We start from the raw sequence: 20014 nt of genomic DNA, 5'->3' as shown, positions 1-20014 counted from the left end.
CTATCCTTAAGAGCTCTATCTAGCTCTCTCTTGAATGCATTCAGAGAATTGGCCTCCACTGCCTTCTGAGGCAGAGAATTCCACAGATTCACAACTCTCTGACTGAAAAAGGTTTTCCTCATCTTTATTCCTCATTTTTTAGTTTTAGCTTTTTAGTTTTAGAGATACAGTATGGAAACAGACCCTTTGGCCCACCGATTCCGCACTGACCAACAATCCCAGCACACTAACACTATCATAGGGACAATTTACATTTATACCAAGCCAATTTACCTACATACCTGTACGTTTTCGGAGTGTGGGAGGAAACCGAAGATCTCGGAGAAAACCCATGCGGTCACGGGGAGAACGTACAAATTCCGTACAGACAGCACCCTTAGTCGGGATCGAACCTGGGTCTCCGGTGTAGTAAGGCAGCATCTGTACTGCTGCGCCACCATGCCGGTGTGGGCAAATTGGGCGAAGGGCCTGTTTCCACGCTGTCGGACTGTGACTCTACGACCATGACTGAATGCAGACAGGGAGGCAGGGAGAAGCAGCTGTGTGCTGATGTAAGCAACTCAAGAGCCTGAGCTACAGGGAAAGGTTGAGCAGGCTGGGATATTATTCCTTGGAGCGCAGGAGGATGAGGGATGATCTTATAGCAGTGCATAAAATCACGAGAGGAATAGATAAATTGAATGCACAATCTTTTTCCCCAGGGAATCGAATGCAGTTAAATGGGACTAGCTCAGTGGGGATCTTGTTTAGCATGGATGAGTAGGGCCAAAGGGCCTGTTTCTGTGCTGTAGGACTATGGTTATACCACAGCCATAAATATTTCTGAGAGCACCTTCTGTGAAGGGAAGGAAGGAACTGCCGATACTGATTTAGATCGAAGATCGACACAAACTGCTGATATAACTCAGTGGGACAGGCAGCATCTCTGGAGAGAAGGAATGGGTGACGTTTCGGGTCGAGACCCTTCTTCAGATCTTCTGAGAGGTGTTGGCTTGTGAGTTCATAAGATCCTGGAGCAGAATAAGGCCATTCGGCCCATCAAGTCTACACCATTCAATCATGGCTTATCTACCTTTCTCTCTTAACCCCATGCTCCTGCCTTCTCCCCATAGCCCCTGACACCTGTACTAATCAAAATTGGATTATAATGAATACAATGTGCATCACCTCTCACACACAGCAAGTGAAGGGTTAACAGAGGAAAGGTTGGATTGACAAACACTGCACTTTCCTGAGAGGTTTGGGGGTGATTTAGCTGAAGTAGTTATATGAAGTAGATTTGATATGATGGATGCAAAGAAACGTTATTCGAGAGAGAGTTGAAGTTTATTGTCAAGTGCGTGAGTATAATGAAAGATCTGGACTTACATCAGCATCAGAGGCACAGACTCAGGCAAAGCAAAACAAATTACATATAAATTACACATAAATTGCACATAAAGATTTAAAAAGAAGATTGCGCAGAAAACAAGACATTTATGCAGAAACATAACTGGAGAAAAAGAGCCTGTCCCCAGTGAGAGAGATGGGTGGTGGTGGGGTGTTGTTGATGGAGGGTTAGGGTTGTGTGGGCTGGAACCATTGCCTCCAGTGCAGGGTGTCAGCACCCTGTGGCACTTGTAATTTGCATTAAACAACCTGTGCTGCCCCTTCCACGGTTCAGGCAGCCCATGAATGAAATACTGACGAAACGTACCAGGTTTGGGACGTTGGATAACTGGACATTCTCTGGATATTCAGCTGCTTTGCCAAAGACATAAGCACAATCCCCAATTAGTATAACGTGTGTAGAAATAGTCCACTGAGACCGCATGCAAAAGTCATCAGGTTTCGTTGCCATTTTCAAAGTCCAGTCGCTCGGTCTCCCGGAGTGGCGCCTGATCCAGGCGAGCCCCAGGCTGCTGCAGGGCCTCCAGCCGTCACCTCCATCCAGATTGTCCAGTGAACCATGGTCCCTCTCCTCGCCCGGCCATCTTTGGCCTTTGTGCCCCGGGGGTGCCTCCCGCAGCCGACTTTCAGGGCGCGGAAGGTAAGACTCCGGTTCACTCTCTTACCGGCCCTTGTTCTCGCGTCCGCCATCGCCGGCTCCCTCTGTCCTCTCCGGTTCGCCGGTCCTCGGGGGACGGCAGGGGACGGTCCTTCCTCCAGGTCGTGCGGCCCATTAGGGGAATGTGTGATGATGAAAGAACTGAAGGGCAACACTCTCGTACATCTTCTCTGCACTCTTCCCCCAACTTAATGGCAACTTCTCTGCAGTGGAGAAAACTGAACACAACTCTCCCAAGTGCGGCCTCATCAACGTCTTGTACATCTGTAACATAACCTCCCAACTTCTGTAGTCCATTTCCCGACTGATAAAGGCCCCATAAAGCTGTGGGTTAATGAACAAAATAAAGTGCTAGAGAAACTCAGCGGGACAGGCAGCGGTTGTAGAGGGAAATGGACAGACAATGTTTTGGGTCGGGACCCTTCTTCATACTGATGGCGTAGAGGGGAGATAGGTGGTAGAAAGATGAGGGGCAAGTGCTTGGAAGTGAAAGGTGGGTCAGGTAAGGAGGGGTTAATTGTCAGAGGAGTTGGGTGGGGATAGTGACCGAGGGTGGAGGTGATGAGTGTAATGTACTGTTCAGCTAAAAGGCCTGGCCATCTTTGCCCTGGAGAAGGAGGTGGTGATTGTTCGGGGCAGTGATGGGAGGGTATCGTTGCTACACTGTCCTTCATCTGTTATAGAGTCAAGCAGTACAGCACAGAAGCAGGCCCTTCAGCCAATCTTGTCCATGCCGATCAAGTTGGCATTCTGGGCTAGTCCCATTTGTCTGCATTTGACCAATATTCCTCTAAACTCTTCCTTCCCATATATCTGTCCAAATGTCTTCTAAAAGTCATTGGTCTCAACTCCTACAGCTTCCTCTGGCAGCTCGTTCCAGATACCCGTTCCAGTTTGTTTTTTAGGGCAGCACGGTGGCGCGGCGGTAGAGTTGCTGCCTCAATAGACAATAGACAATAGGTGCAGGAGGAGGCCATTCGGCCCTTCGAGCCAGCACCGCCATTCAATGTGATCATGGCTGATCATTCTCAATCAGTACCCCGTTCCTGCCTTCTCCCCATACCCCCTGACTCCGCTATCCTTAAGAGCTCTATCTAGCTCTCTCTTTCTAGCTCTATCTAGCCTCACAGCGACAGAGACCCGGGTTGGATCCTGACTGGGGGGGCTTGTCTGTGCGGAGTTTGTACGTTCTCCCCATGACCTGAGTGGGTTTTCTCCAGGATCTCTGGTTTCCTTCCACAATCCAAAGACGTACAGGTTTGTAGGTTAAATGTAAATTGTCCCTCGTGTGTGTCGGATGGTGTTAGTGTGCGAGGATTGCTGGTTGGCGCAGACTCGGTGGGCTGAAGGGCCTGCTTCCGCACTGTGTCTCTAATCTCTCATTTCTAAACATATGGATTGCCCTCTGATATGCCTGCTCTGGTAGTGGAGACTCATGGATTTCTAGCACAGAGCTGCCCAGTTCCCCACTTCAGAGCAACTGTAAGGTGATAAAACTGTGGTATTCCAGTGGAGGAGGTGAACAGTTTGTGCCTCAGGATGTGTGGGATCACACACAGACCACAGGGTTCGAGCTGCGAGCACTTCGTGCACCCGAAACGTCACCCATTCCATCTCTCCAGAGATGCTGCCTGTCCCGCTGAGTTACTCCAGCTTTTTGTGTCTATCTTTGGTTTAAACCACCATCTGTAGATCCTTCCTTACACACCTCGTGCATCCTTTCACCTTGCACACGCTGTGCTACAGTGCACCCAGGACACTTCAGGATCAGACCCACAGCTCTTTAAGTATTTAAACCTCATTGATCTGAACAAATTAAAGCCACCAGTTCCGTCTAATTGAATTAGAACTCAGATATGGGCCTGGGAGACTGAACCACCCAGGTATCACCACAACACACAAAGGATCAAAGTTTACACGTCAACTACTTAATGCCGGTTTCTTCCAATTAACAGAGAATTGCTTCACAATAATCCAATCAAAGGAAGAAAGCAGCAGGATCAAAGGGGGCCCATTAATCCCCTCAGCCCGCTGTGTAGGTTGTACACTCCCAGAGCTGGTCATTTGCCCAACAAAAGGCCAGTGCTCAGCAGGGGAGCTGCTGCCATTCATCACAACAGCAGAATCTCTGGAGCTGGGTCTGAACGAAAGGTGGAGAATAGTGAGAGGCCACCATCTCCCTGGTATCCTGGTCAGTCAAAGATGCTGCCTCACAGCACCAGAGATCCAGGATCAATCCTGACTACTGGTGCTATCTGTCGGGGGTTTGTACGTTCTCCCTGTGACCTGCGTGGGTATGACCAGTGGACATAAGTTTAAGGTGAAGGGAAAAAGATTTAATAGGAATCTGAGGGGTAATTTTTTCACACATAGGGTGGTGGGTGTATGGAACAAGCTGCCAGAGGAGGTAGTCAACACAGGGACAATCCGAACGTTTAAAGAAACAATTAGACAGATACATGGATAGGACAGGTTTGGAGGGACATGAACCAAACGTAGGCAAGTGGGATTAGTGTAGCTGGTGTGAGCAACTTGGGCCAAATGGCCTGTTTCCACACTGTATCACTCTATGACTCTATGTAACACCTGTCCCCTTCACTCGCGTTTGCCCAGAACAAAGCTCATCTGTGGACTTCATCACAGGATGTGTATTCATCGGGGCTGAGGAATAATATCCTGTAACATCCTTCAGCAGTTTCCAAAGCTTGCCCAGCTCTGTGCAACTACACTGTACAAAGCCTTCTCCTTCCCTCTCACCCGCCCATCCCCACAGCGCAGCTCAACTCTGTAGACAACAAGCTCCACCTGTACAAGTAACATGTTCATACATTCCAGGAGCAGAATTAGGCCATTCGGCCCATCGTCTACTCCGCCATTCGATCATGGCTGATCTATCTTTCCCTCTCAACCTCATTCTTCTGCCTTCTCCCCATAGCCCCTGACACCCGTACTAATCAAGAATCTGTTAATCTCCGCCTTAAAAATACCCATTGACTTGGCCTTTACACCCATCCATGGCAATAAATTCCACAGATTCACCACCCTCTGACAAGAAATTCCTCCTAGTCTCTTTTCTAAAGGTATGTCCTTTTATTCTGAGGCTGTGCCCTCTGGTCCTAGACTCTCCCACTAGTGGAAACATCCTCTCCGCGTCCACTATCCAGGGCTTTCACTATTCGAGTAACCATTCTCTGGTGACCACCCATTGAACCATCACTGCACCACAACAGTTTGTTATTGATAACACTGGAAAACAAATTGATGTTAAGATCTGCAGAAATACTGGTGAACCAAGTCCAGTGCAAACAAGGAAATTAAAAAGATGTATTAGTAAAGAAATAGTATTTGAGAAGTTAATGAGCCAGAAAACTGATAAATCCAAAGTGCCTAATGATCTACATCCCAGAGTTTTGACAGAGGTGGATGTAGAGTTAATGGATGCTCTGGTTAACATTTTGCAATATGCAAGGAATTCTGGGATGGTTCTAGGGCAGGAGAGTAGCTGGTGTATCCTCATGAAGTCAGAGAGGGGGGAGAGGGCAGGGAACTACAGCCAGCTTGGCGGGTATCAGTATTGGGGAAGCTGCTGGAACCTGTAATAAAGGATTTGATATAAAGTCACGTAAATATAATAATAGATTTGCAGTTTAGGTTTAGCATTGTCACATGTCGCGAGGAAAAATGAAAAGCTTTATTGTTGCGTGTTATCCAATCAGCGAACAGACTACACATGATTACAATCAAACTGCCGACAGTGTCAAGATACAGAATTAAGGGTATATTATATCCTCCTCTCTTCGACGAGAGTTTAGCAACATGCTCTCTCGCTGCTCCCCCTCTGTGATTTCTCCTGCCCTCCCTTCCCAGATCTCCCTCTATCTTCCTGTCTCCACCTATATCCTTCCTTTGTCCCACCCCCGACATCAGTCTGAAGAAGGGTCTCGACCCGAAACGTCACCCATTCCTTCTCTCCCGAGATGCTGCCTGACCTGCTGAGTTACTCCAGCATTTTGTGAATAAATCGATTTGTACCAGCATCTGCAGTTATTTTCTTATATTAAGGGTATATTGTTTAGTGCAAGATGCAGTCCACTTAAAGATAGTTCAATCGTCTCCAATAAGGTAGATGGGAGGTGAAGACCGCACTCTAGCTAGTGAGAGAATGATTCAGTTGCCTGAAAACAGCTGGGAAGAAACTGCCCTTGAATCTGGAGGTGTGCATTTTCAAATTTCTGTACCTCTTGCCTGATGGGAGAGGGGAGAAGGAGGAGAGACCGGGGTGAGACTGGTCCTTGATTATACTGGTGGCCTTGCTGAGGCAGCATGGTGTAGATGGAGTCCATGGAAGGGAGGTTGATTTGCGTGATGGTCTAGGCTACGTCCACAACCCTCTGCAATTTCTTGCAGTCTTGGATGGAGCTGTTCCCAAACCATGCTGAGATGCATCCCGATAAAATACTTTCTACGGCTCATCTGCAGAAGTTGGTAAAGTTTGTTGGGGTCATGCCGAATTCCTTAAGCCTTCTAAGTAAGTAAAGACATTGATGTGCTTTCTTGGCCATTGCTTCGATATGGCTGGTCCAGGATAATTTGCTGGTGATATGTATTCCTAAAAACATGAAGCTTTCACCCATCTCCACTTCGGCACCATCAACGATAAAGCAAAGGGGAAGATACAGAGTGCAGAATATAGTTCTCAGCATTGTAGCGCATTAATTCCAGAAACAAAGTCCAATGTCCACAATGGGGCTGAGGTGAATTGGACAGTACCCTACCTAATGGAAGGACTGTTCAGAAGCCAGATGACCGAGGGGAAGGAGATGTTCCTGAGTCTGGTGGTGCGCGCTTTCAAGCTTCTTTACCTCCTGCCGGACAGGAGAAGGGAAAACACACTTGGACAGGCACATGGAAGGGGACAAAAGGAAATAGAAGGGGGAGGGAATGGGAGATGAATGTACAAAGGAGGGGAAAGAAGCAGAGTGACTAAGGTGGTGTGAAATGGTGGAAGTCATGTGTGTGCACATGTGTGGGGTAGTGGGGAAAAGATGGAGCCATCACCAATTGCATGATCCCTCACTCTCTCTCCCCAGGTAGAGGATTCCAGAACTAGAGGACACAGACTTAAAGTGAGAGGGGGTAGATTGAAGTGGGACCTCAGGGGCAGCTTTTTCACTCAGAGGGTGATCCGTATCTGGAACGAGCTGCCAGAGGAAGCTGTAGAGACAGATACAATTCTGACTTTTAAAAGTGGGGAGGAGGGTGGGGAATGGTGTCAGCGTTTGGGGAGGGGAGGTGGGACGGGGGAAAGTGGGACTGTTCTGGGATGAGAGGAGGTGTCACTGTTTGGGGAGGGGGGTGGAGGCGAGGTGGGACAGGGGAAAGTGGGACTGTTCGGGGATGAGAGGAGGTGTCATTGTTTGGGGAGGGACCGTGGAGAGGAGGTGGGACAGGGGAAAGTGGGACTGTTCTGGGATGAGAGGAGGTGTCACTGTTTGGGGAGGGGGGTGGAGGCGAGGTGGGACAAGGGAAAGTGGGACTGTTCGGGGATGAGAGGAGGTGTCACTGTTTGGGGAGGGGGGTGGAGGCGAGGTGGGACAGGGGAAAGTGGGACTGTTCGGGGATGAGAGGAGGTGTCACTGTTTGGGGAGGGGGGTGGAGGCGAGGTGGGACAGGGGAAAGTGGGACTGTTCGGGGATGAGAGGAGGTGTCACTGTTTGGGGAGGGGGGTGGATGCGAGGTGGGACAGGGGAAAGTGGGACTGTTCTGGGATGAGAGGAGGTGTCATTGTTTGGGGAGGGACCGTGGAGAGGAGGTGCCAGGGGGGGAGGGTAGGTGGGATGAGGGGGGGGGTCAGTGCTGGTGGGGGGGGGGGGGGGGGGGAAGGGAGGGGGGGTGGGACTGTTCAGAGAGGGGAAAACGTCCTGTTTGCAGGTTTGCCAGTAATATTGATGGTTGTGTGTTAGGAGAGTGTGGATGGCCAGGGGGGGCAGAGTCACGGGTGACAGAGAGCATGGATATACTGTGCAGCCATGAACAGCACGGAACGTGGTTCTGAGACGTTGGAAGGCTGGGGGGTGTTGATGTTCGATGGTGGTGATGTGCATGGGTCACTGGGAACAGCCGCACTCTGTACCTCTGATGGGCCTTGTGTTCCTGGGCACCACCCATCCCTCCTCCTCAGGTCCTCCCTTTGCCTCCTTCACGTGTGAGGGGCGACATTCACCTTACAGAACATAGCACAGTACAGTACAGGAACAGGCCCTTCAGCCCACCGTCTATGCCAAACACGATGCCAACATATACTAATCTGTTGATTCATAGCCCTCCTTGTGCCTATCCAAAGGTCTTTCAAACACCACTATCGTATCTGCCTCCAGCACTGCCCCCGGCAGTGAGTTCCAGGCACCCACCAGCCCCTGTGTAAATAATCTGCCTCTCACATCTCCTTTAAACTTTGCCCCTCTCACCCTGAAGCCATGCCCTCTGGCCTTTGACATTTGACAGGGGACGTCTGCCCTGACCTGAGTGTATAAGGTCATAAGTAATAGGAGTAGAATTAGGCCATTCAGCCCAAGTCCGCTATTCAAACATGGCTGATCTATCTCTCCTAACCCCATTCTCCTGCCTTATCCCCATATCCTCTGACACCTGTACTAATCAAGAATCTATCTATCTCCGCCTTAAAAATAGCCACTGACTTTGCCTCTACAGCCTTCTGTGGCAAAAAATTCCACAGATTCACCACCCTCTGACCATAGAAATATCTCCTCATTTCCTTTCTAAAAGAACGTCCTTTAATTCTGAGGCGCAGCGGTAGAGTTGCTGCCTTACAGCGAATGCAGCGCCGGAGACTCAGGTTCGATCCTGACTACGGGCGCCGTCTGTACGGAGTTTGTACGTTCTCCCCGTGACCTGCGTGGGTTTTCTCCGAGATCTTCGGTTTCCTCCCACACTCCAAAGACGTACAGGTATGTAGGTTAATTGACAGGGTAAAATGTTTAAAAAAATGCCCCTAGGGTGTGTGGGATAGTGTTAATATGCGGGAATCGCTGGGCGGCGCGGACTCGGTGGGCCGAAGGGCCTGTTTCCACACTGTATCTCTAAATCAAAAATCAAACCTCTGGTCCTGGATTCTCCCGCTAGTGGAAACATCCTCCCGTTTACTGCGAGAGAATAGATGTGGAGGGCGTTGCCTCCGTTCTCACTCTGTGTGTTGTCTGCAGGGGATTCTGCTGAAGCGCAGTGGGAAGTCACTCAACAAAGAATGGAAGAAGAAGTACGTCACGCTCTGTGACAACGGCGTGCTGACCTACCATCCCAGTTTACACGTAAGTGCCCCCGCCCGCGGTGGTTAAGCACTCGGCTTCAGCCTCAGGGTGACGTGGAGCACCCAGGAGAAACAGCAGCACAGTGATGCAGCTGTAGAGTTGCTGCCTTACCTCGCCAGAGACGATGGTACGATCCTGACCATGGCCGCTGTCTTTGCAGAGTTTCTACGTTCTCCCCAATGACTGCATGGGTTTTTTCCTTGTCACGTGTACAGTGAAAACCTTTTGTTGCGTGCTATCCAGACAGCGGGAAAACTATACAAGATTACAATTGAGTTGTTCACAGTGTACAGAGATGTAGGATAAAGGGAATAATGTTTAGTGCAAGATAAAGTCTAGTAAAGTCCAATTTAAGAAAGTCCGAGGGTTTCCAGTGAGGTAGATCGTTGCTCAGGACCGCTCTCTAGTTGGTGATAGGATGGTTTAGTTGCTTAATAACAGCTGGGAAGAAACTGTCCCTGAATCAGGAGGTTCAGGAACAGTTTCTTCACAGCAGGATGTAGATTAATTGGTTTCTGTAAATTGTACATTACCCCCCTAGTGTGTAGGATAACGCTTGTGTATGGGCTGATTGTTGGTCGGCTCCGACACGGTGGGCCAAAGGGCCAAAGGGCCCATTTTTACGCTGTATCTCTAAAGTCTAAAGCCATTGGGTTCCAAAGGCTGAATGTTGTGGGTGCTGCAACTCAGAACAAAGACATCAAACGGTGGGACCCTCTCCAGCAGTCAGGCCAGGGAATGCAGGGTTAAGTTGCAGGTCGGGTGCCTGTCCTCTGGTGAAGGATTATTGACCTGTCTCTCTCCCTACTGATGCTGCCTGGCCCGCTGAGCATCCCCAGCACTTCCGCTCTTGTTCCTACCTCAACAACATAATGGCTCACTAAAATCACGCAGGAAAATCCATGGATTTTGGAATCGTAGAGATTACACCAGGGGAAACAGGCCCTTCAGCCCGACTTGTCCATGCAGACCAAGGTGCTTCATCTAAAGTAGTTCCACTTGTTTGGAAGATGGACACAAAATGCTGGAGTAACTCTGTGGGTCAGGCAGCATCTCTGGAGAAAAGGTATAGGTGACCCTTCCTCAGACTGAAAGATAGAGGTGGAGGGGGGATGGGAGAGGGGAGGAAACAAGAGGCAAGAAAAGACCAGAACAAAACTGGGCTGGCAACAGGAGACCTCAGGAAGGGTGGAGTCCACTTGCTTGGATTTGACCCATATTCCTTCAAACCTAATTCATTTTAGTTTATTGTTACATCGTCACAGTGAAAAGCTTTTGTGGCGTGCTAACCAGCCAGCAGAAAGATAATACATGATTACAATCGATCCATTCACAGCGTAACACATACATGATAAAGGGAATAACGTTTAGTGCAAGATTAAGCCAGTAAAGTCCGATCAAAGATAGTCTGAGGGTCTCCAATGAGGTAGATGTAGTTCAGGACTGCTCTCTAATTGTTGTAGATGATTCAGTTATTCGTATACCTGGTCTAATGTTTGAAACCTTGTTGTAGTACTTGCCTCTACCATTCCACATACCCACCAACCCCTTTGTGCAAAATCTTCCCCTTGGATCACCTTTAGGTCTCGCTCCCCTCACCTCAAATCTATGCCCTCTAGTTTTAGGCTCTCCTGTCATGAATAAGACTGAGACCAACCACTTCCTCCATGCCCCTCGTGATGTTGTAAACCTCCATAATGTCCCCCCCTCAGCCTCGTGTGCTCCTGGGGAAAGTTCCAACCCGTCGGCCTCTCCTGATAGCTCACGCCCCCCAGTCTCGGCAACATCTGGGTGAATCTTTCTGCACCTTCTCTAGCTTAATCACATCCTACCGGATGGTGACCAGATCCACACACAAGAGAGTGTGGTCATCAGACCCCTCATCCTTGCCCCGCACTCAGTATAATCACAGCTGGCCTCTGCCAACCTTCAAACACTCATAGAAACTCACAGCAGTACAGCACAGAAACACAAATGGAGGCTGCATATCTGAGGAAGGATGTGCTGGCTCTGGTGAGGGCCGGAGGAGGTTTACAAGAATGCTTCCAGGAATTAGTGGGTTAGCATATGATGAGTGTTTGACAGCACTGGGCCTGTACTCGCTGGAGTTTAGAAGGTTGAGAGGGACCCTATTGAAACTTACAGAACAATGGAAGGCATAGATAGAGTAGATGTAGAAAGAAGGAGGAGTATGTCTCGACCCGAAACGTCACCCATTCCTTCTCTCCTCATCAGTCTGAAGAAGGGTCTCGACCCGAAACGTCACCCATTCCTTCTCTCCTGCGATGCTGCCTGACCCGCTGAGTTACTCCAGCATTTTGTGTCTACCGTCGATGTGGAAAGGATGTTTCCACTGGTGGGAGAGTCTAGGACCGGAGGTCATAGCCTCAGAATTAAAGGGTGCTCTTTTAGAAAGGAGGTGAGGAGGAATCTCTTTAGTCAGAGGGTGGTTAATCTGTGGAACTCATTGCTACAGAGGGCCGTGGAAGCCAAGTCAGTGGATATTGTTAAGGAACAGCCAAATTCTTGATTTGTACAGGTGTCAAAGGTTATGGGGAGAATGGGATCAGGAGGCAGAGATCAGCCATGATTGAATGGCGGAGTAGACTTGATGGGCCGAATGGCCTAATTCTACTCCTGTAACTTGTGAACAATGTCCGTGCTGAGCATGATGCCTGCACATGATCCATATCCCTCCATTCCCCGCATATCCACGTGCCTATCTAATAACGTCTTAAATGCCACTATTATATCTGCCTCCACCACCAACCCTGACAGCGCATTCCAGGCCCCCTCTACTCTCTACGTGAAAAAAAACTTACAGTGCATATCTCCTTTAAACTTTGCCACTCTCACCTTAAAAATTACACCCTCTAGTATTTGATTTTTCCATCCTGAAAGATATTCTGGCTCGCCACCCTCAATGCCGCTCATACTTTTACCTATTTCTATTGGGTCTCTCCTCAATTCTTATTCTAATCCTCTTTGTTATTCTGGAGAAAAGAATCAGGGTTTGTCAACCTCCCTTTGTAGCTAGTGCCCCCTGGTTTAGGCAGCGTTCTGGTAAACCCCTGCTGCACCCCCTCCAAAGCCTCTGCATTCTTCCTGCAATGGGCGACCAGACCTGCACTCAATACCGCTTGTGTGTGGCCCTCTCCCCTCCTGCCCCCTCTCCCCTCGAGGGCCAGTCCCCCCCCCCCCCCGGCCCAGCCCGCCACTGTGTGTGCTGCCTCTCTCCATGTGAGTGCATCATCGACCCACTCCTGAACACACTGGCGAGGTTATAAAAACTGCATTAAATCCTCGTGGTCATTAGCAGTTGTGCTTCAGAAATGGAAATTAATAGACAATAAATTATTATTTTATAGTTTATTGCATGGATGATGAGCTTTCTAATACTTTTTGAATTACTTAAAGCAGCTGATTTATTGCAGAGTTCTGGTCACTTGAAGTCAATTCGCTGCTGAAACTCTGGCAGATGATGAGTGAGCTGTTTTATTCTGAAGTGCAGTTCATGAGAGTGTACATGGTGAAGGAAAGCCAGCTGTCACACGCACAGGGTTCCTGATCCCAGTCACTGCCCCGTCACCCTGGGTTAAAGAGAGGGGGTAATCGGCCAATATTGCCATTTCCAGTCACTGCCCTGTGATCCTTGGGTTAAAGAGAGGGGGGAATCAGCCAATATTCCTCTCTCGATCACTGCCCCGTCACCCTGGCTTAAACAGAAAAGGGAATCGGCCAGCAGTCCTGCTCCCCGTCACATCCAGTGTCCATGCTCGGAGAGAAGGGAAATCAGCCAGTGTTCCTGTTCCCAGTCACTGCCCCGTCACCCTAGGTTAAAGAGAAAAGGGAATCAGCCAGCATTCCTGCTCTCGATCACTCCTCGTGTCCACGCTGGGAGAGACGAGGAACCAGCCAGTGTTCCTGTTCCCAGTCACTGCCCATTTGATTTTTTGATTTTGAGATACAGCGCGGTAACAGGCCCTTCGGCCCACCGAGTCCGCGCCGCCCAGCGATCCCCGCACATTAACACTATCCTACACACACTCGGGACAATTTTTTACATTTTACCCAGTCAATTAACCTACATACCTGAACGTCTTTGGAGTGTGGGAGGAAACCGAAGATCTCGGAGAAAACCCACGCAGGTCACGGGGAGAACGTACAAACTCCGTACAGATGGCGCCCGTAGTCAGGATCGAAACTGAGTCTCCGGCGCTGCATTCGCTGTAAGGCAGCAACTCTACCGCTGCGCCACCGTGCCGCCCATTGAACCCTAAGTTGGAGTGGGGGAATCAGCCAGCGATCTTGCTCAACGTCACTGCCCAGATTCCAAAGTTATAGAGAGATGGGAGTGGGGGTGGGGGGATGGAGGCTGGATATGCCAGGGTTCCTGTTCGAAATGTAGAAACAAAGAACTGCAGCTACTGGTTTACACCAAAGATAGACACAAAGTGTTGGAGTAAGTCAAGCAGCATCTCTGGAGAAAAAGGATGGGTGACATTTTGGGTCAGGACCCTGCGCCAGACTCTGAAGTAGGAGAGGTGAGTCTTTTACCCAGGGTAGCGGAGTCAAGAACCAGAGGGTGTAAGGTGAGAGGGGAAAGATTTAAAGGGGATCTGAGTGGGAACATTTTCACAAGGGGTGGTGGGCATATGGAAGTGGCTGAGGCCAGTTACAGCAACAATATTTAAAGGACGTTTGGACAGATACATGGATAGGAGAGGTTTAGAGGGATATGGGCCAAACACAGGCAGGTGGGACTGGCATGGATGGGATATCTTGGTTAGCATGGACAGATTGGGCTGGAGAGCCTGTTTCCGTGCAGTATGACTCTAAATAGGATTAGTGTGGAAAGATACTTGATGCCTGACAGACATGTCCGTCGAAGGGCCTGCCCCAGTGCTGTGTGAAAATGAGACGTTACCTCACTCAAAGGTCGAAAATTGTTCCTGAGTTTGATGAGGTCACTGCTGGAAGCTGTTCCCCTGACTGCCGCCTACAACTCAGGATCACCGCCCATTACGTTATAACCCACCTTCACTCTCACTGCCGTGTGTCTTGTCTGCACACCTATACTAGTTTTGTCCCAGAACATAGAACAATACAGCACTGAAACAGACCCTTCAGCCCACAACGTCCGTACTGAACATGAGGCAGCAGAAATTATGTAACGCCCTCCAGGCGCTGTAGCCAGCGCAATGTGCTGTTGTCGAGGGCCGTGAGGTCTACCCCTCCACCAGGGGGACGGAGGACAGTGCAGTCGAAAATGACGTGGTCTGCCGTTAAACTGGTCTCCTCTGCCTGCATGTGATCCATATCCCTTCATTCCCTGCATATCCATTTGCCTATCAAAAATCTTCTTAAACTATCGTATCTGCCTTCACCACCACCCTTGGCAACACGTTCCATGACCCCCACCACTCTTGGCCACACCCCTGCGTAGAAAAACTTACCCCGCACATCTCCTTTAAACTTTGTCCCTCTCACCCTAAAACTGTGCTCTCTCATTCTTGCTCTCTCAACCCAAGGTCTAGCACCTTATTTCACTGTCGTCCTGTTGAGTTTCACTGTCTGTATACCTCGTTATCACCTACCCCGCAGCCAACAATGGACCATTGTGGGCTCCACCTTTCCTTGATCATCGTTGCTTATTGCATATTTTTCATTCAGTTCTATGTACCGTCTATATCTCTCAAAGGTAGACACAAAAAGCTGGAGTAGCTCAGCAGGACAGGCAGCATCTCTGGAGAGAATGAATGGGTGACGTTTTGGGTCGAGATCCTTCTTATATCTCACGTTTCCCTTTACCCTGACTCTCAGTTTGAAGAGGGGTCTCGATCCGAAATGTCACCTATTCCTATTCTCCAGAGATGCTGCCTGACCGGCTGAGTTACTCCAGCATTTTTTTGTGTCTATCTTGCATCTTATTACCTTCGTTAGGGGGTTGGGATGAGGAGAGGGTTGCTGAAACATGAGGCGGCTGGGTATTCTGGCGATGATGTGCATGGAGTAAGACATTGTGTTTGCTGCAGGATCGTCGAGGCACGGCCGATAGAGAGAGAATTGCTCTCGACAGCCGAGTAATTCACACGTTCACCTTCTGTTAATTCCTATCTGCAACATCAATTAAATTGTTTGTAGAAACTAATTGAATGTGGCTTAATCACACATCTTAATAGCTTTACACGGTTTGAACTTCCTGTTAATTCGAGTAATAAAATGAAATGAGTGCGCTGGCTGTGTAATTAGCGAGGTGGCTTGTGAAGAAATTAGTGCTTTATGGCTGGTGATAAAGGGAGTGTGTAGGCACCCTATTCCAGCGGACTCTCGCTGCAATCTGCTGATTCGCAATTTTTCCTTTAATTTGCACCCGGGTCCCATGTGTCAATTGAGTCTTAAAGAGGTAAGCGTCCCCACCCCCAGCCTTCGGTGAAGCCCCCGCCCCCGCCCGCTCTGATCCCTGGTCCCAGTGGGCCTGGGGATTGCAGCCTGCCGTGCTCCGGCCCAGGTGCGGAGAGTCATATTGCATACTCTCCTGTACTCCCCCCCTCTTCCCCCTCCTCCCCGTCCCCGTCCACCCACGTCCCTCCCTCCGGCTTTACATTTCATTCCTCCTCTCCTCATCTCACACACGTTTGTCTCCTTTAAGACTTCAGCCTTTGTCACTTAAGGGCCTGTCCCACTTGGGCGATTTTAAGGCGGCTGCCGGCGACTAGGCTGTCGCCGACAGTTTGCCGGGGTGTTGCGGGCATGATCGTGAGGAGTCTTCCAAAGATCATAGTGGATCGTAGTGGATCTCGGCGCGTCGCTGAGAAATCAAACGGTTTGAAATTTCTCGGCGACAGCTGGCTTGTCGTCAGGTATCGTAGCTTATTGTGGGCGCTGTCGCCTGGAAGTAAATCCGGTTTATTCCTTGTTACAGCGAAGCTTGGTTTTTAAGTAACCCATACAAGGTGTTATAGTTCAAAACTCTCAAGTACTTACCGACTTGTCAGTGATTTCAGCGAAAACCAGGACGCCGGAGAAGCATTGACAGCGTGGGAATTTTCGGGATGTTTCGGAAGACGCTGTAATCTCGACCTGACTCGGCACTGTCGTGGTCATTGTCATCGGGTAAAAGAAAAGTTCGGCGATCTGCTACGACTTTGACAGTCGCCAAAAAAATCGCCAAAGTGGGACAAGCCCTTTACTCCACCCATCTGCCAGTTACCCCCCTCACCTGTACCAACCTATTTGATTTCTTGGGGCGGCACAGTGGCACAGCAGTTGAGTTTGCCGCCTTACAGTGCCAAAGACCCGGGTTCGATCTTGACTACGGGTGCTGTCTGTACGGAGTTGTCTGTTCTTCCTGTGACCGCGTGGGCTTTCTCCAGGTGCACCAGTATCCTCCCACACTCCAAAGACATGCAGGTTTGTAGGTTAATTGGCTTATGTAAATTGTCCCTAGTGTGGAGGGTAGAACTAGTGCACGAGGATCGATGGTCGGCGTGGACTTGGTGGGCCGAAGGGCCTGTTTCCTCACTGTATCTTTAAACTAAACTAAACTATCACTCGACCCGAAAGGTCACCCGTTCCTTCTCTCCCGAGATGCTGCCTGGCCCGCTGAGTCGCTCCAGCATTTTGTGTCTACCTTCGATTTAAACCAGCATCTGCAGTTTTTTTTCCTAAACTATCACTTGCCTGGCTTTGTCTGCCCGAGCTCTTTGTTCCAGCTTTCTCCCCAACTCCATCAGTCTGAAGACGAGTCGCGACCTGGAACGCCATCTGTCCATTACCCCCACAGATGTTGCCTGACCCGCTGAGTTCCTCCTGTTTTTTTGCTCAAGGTTCCAGCATCTGCTGTTCCTTGTGTCTCCAAGTTGCAAAGCCTCTCTCATTCTGTTTCCATTTTGGTGAATACTCATGATGTGCTGGCTAGGGCAGCAGGATGATCAACTAGGATGACCACCTCTAGAAAAACTGGCAGACGCCAGCAATGATAATATACAATAGACAATAGGTGCAGGAGTAGGCCATTCAGCCCTTCGAGCCAGCACCGCCATTCAATGCGATCATGGCTGATCACTCTCAATCAGTACCCCGTTCCTGCCTTCTCCCCATACCCCCTCACTCCGCTATCCTTAAGAGCTCTATCCAGCCCTCTCTTGAAAGCATCCAACGAACTGGCCTCCACTGCCTTCTGAGGGAGAGAATTCCACACCTTCACCACTCTCTGACTGAAAAAGTTCTTCCTCATCTCCGTTCTAAATGGCCTACCCCTTATTCTTAAACTGTGGCCCCTTGTTCTGGACTCCCCCAACATTGGGAACATGTTTCCTGCCTCTAATGTGTCCAATCCCCTAATTATCTTATATGTTTCAATAAGATCCCCCCTCATCCTTCTAAATTCCAGTGTATACAAGCCTAATTGCTCCAGCCTTTCAACATACGACAGTCCCGCCATTCCGGGAATTAACCTAGTGAACCTACGCTGCACGCCCTCAATAGCAAGAATATCCTTCCTCAAATTTGGAGACCAAAACTGCACACAGTACTCCAGGTGCGGTCTCACCAGGGCCCGGTACAACTGTAGAAGGACCTCTTTGCTCCTATACTCAACTCCTCTTGTTATGAAGGCCAACATTCCATTGGCTTTCTTCACTGCCTGCTGTACCTGCATGCTTCCTTTCAGTGACTGATGCACTAGGACACCCAGATCTCGTTGAACATCCCCTCTTCCTAACTTGACACCATTCAGATAATAATCTGCCTTTCTATTCTTACTTCCAAAGTGAATAACCTCACACTTATCTACATTAAACTGCATCTGCCATGTATCCGCCCACTCACACAACCTGTCCAAGTCACCCTGCAGCCTTATTGCATCTTCCTCACAATTCACACTACCCCCCAGCTTAGTATCATCTGCAAATTTGCTAATGGTACTTTTAATCCCTTCATCTAAGTCATTAATGTATATCGTAAATAGCTGGGGTCCCAGCACCGAACCTTGCGGTACCCCACTGGTCACTGCCTGCCATTCCGAAAGGGACCCATTTATCCCCACTCTTTGCTTTCTGTCTGTCAACCAATTTTCTATCCATGTCAGTACCCTACCCCCAATACCATGTGCTCTAATTTTGCCCACTAATCTCCTATGTGGGACCTTGTCGAAGGCTTTCTGAAAGTCGAGGTACACCACATCCACTGACTCTCCCCTGTCAATTTTCCTAGTTACATCCTCAAAAAATTCCAGTAGATTTGTCAAGCATGATTTCCCCTTCGTAAATCCATGCTGACTCGGAATGATCCTGTTACTGCTATCCAAATGCTCAGCAATTTCGTCTTTTATAATTGACTCCAGCATCTTCCCCACCACTGATGTCAGACTAACTGGTCTATAATTACCCGTTTTCTCTCTCCCTCCTTTCTTAAAAAGTGGGATAACATTTGCTATCCTCCAATCCACAGGAACTGATCCTGAATCTATAGAACATTGAAAAATGATCTCCAATGCTTCCACTATTTCTAGAGCCACCTCCTTAAGTACCCTGGGATGCAGACCATCAGGCCCTGGGGATTTATCAGCCTTCAGTCCCATCAGTCTACCCAAAACCATTTCCTGCCTAATGTGGATTTCCTTCAGTTCCTCCATCACCCTAGGTTCTCCGGCCCCTAGAACATTTGGGAGATTGTGTGTATCTTCCTCAGTGAAGACAGATCCATGCACTCGAGCAGTGAACACCGAGTGCTGGAGAAACTCAGCGGTCCAGGCAGCATCTGTGGAGGGAATAGACAGGTGATGTTTCAGATCGGGACCCTTCTTCAGAAGCCGACCCATTCCTTCTGTAGATGCTGCTTGACCGTTGAGTTACTGCAGAACTTTGTGTTTCTCTCAGGCTTCCAGCATCTGCAGCTCCTTGCTTCTCCGTGCAGGTAACATTGTCGATGGCCATGATGGAAGAGCCAAACCTGTGGTGCCCCTGAGCCTGGGTGTTGTATGATGGCTGACTGCGATTTTCTTGAGCACGGTGAATGGACCTGAGTCCACCACCTCACTGGCAATGCCTCCCAGATATCACCTACTCTATGTGCAAAACATGTACTCCCATATCCCCTTCAACACCCTTTCCCTTCACCCTAAACGCATGTACACATGTCTTGGATACCCCTGCCATGGGAAAAGACTTTGACTAACAATACTAGCCTACAGAATCCCAGGCAAGTGGCACATGGGAGGTCATGTTGCAGTTATGTAAGACATTGGTGAGGCTACATTTAGATGATTGTGTTCAGTTTGCGCTCCATATTATAGGAAAGATGTCACGCTGGAAAGGGTGCAGGAAATATTTACGAGGATGTAGCCAGGACTCGAGGGTCTGAGCTATAGGGAGAGGTTAAGCAGGCTCGGACTTTATTCTTTGGAGTGCAGGAGGATGAGGGGTGATCATGAGAGGTGTATAAAATCATGTGGGGAATAAATAGGGTGAATTCACAGAGTACTTTATCCAGAGTAGGGAAATCAAGGCACCAAGGGTCATAGTGTGCAGGAAAGGACTGCAGATGCTGGTTTAAATTGAAGGTAGACATAAAATGTTGGAGTAACTCAGTGGGTCAGGCAGCATCTCTGGAGACAATTCCTTCTCTCCAGAGATGC

The 20014-nt window shown here is 49.2% G+C and overlaps 1 protein-coding gene across 2 annotated transcripts in view; it reads left to right on the top strand.

Annotated features, from left to right (window-relative positions):
- LOC144592814 (arf-GAP with GTPase, ANK repeat and PH domain-containing protein 3-like) overlaps nt 1-20014 on the top strand; it is a 301655-nt gene that overhangs the window by 205808 nt on the left and 75833 nt on the right. For both annotated transcript variants that reach the window (XM_078397926.1, XM_078397928.1), the window contains exon 10: nt 9271-9375. In XM_078397926.1, coding sequence (XP_078254052.1) covers nt 9271-9375 — 105 coding nt within the window. The remainder of the gene's footprint in view (nt 1-9270; nt 9376-20014) is intronic.

The sequence above is a fragment of the Rhinoraja longicauda genome, chromosome 4, assembly GCF_053455715.1.
Source record: "Rhinoraja longicauda isolate Sanriku21f chromosome 4, sRhiLon1.1, whole genome shotgun sequence".
NCBI classification, from domain to species: Eukaryota; Metazoa; Chordata; class Chondrichthyes; order Rajiformes; family Arhynchobatidae; genus Rhinoraja; species Rhinoraja longicauda.
Note: the sequence above shows the minus strand (reverse complement) of the source record. Positions and strands in the feature narration are given on the sequence as shown.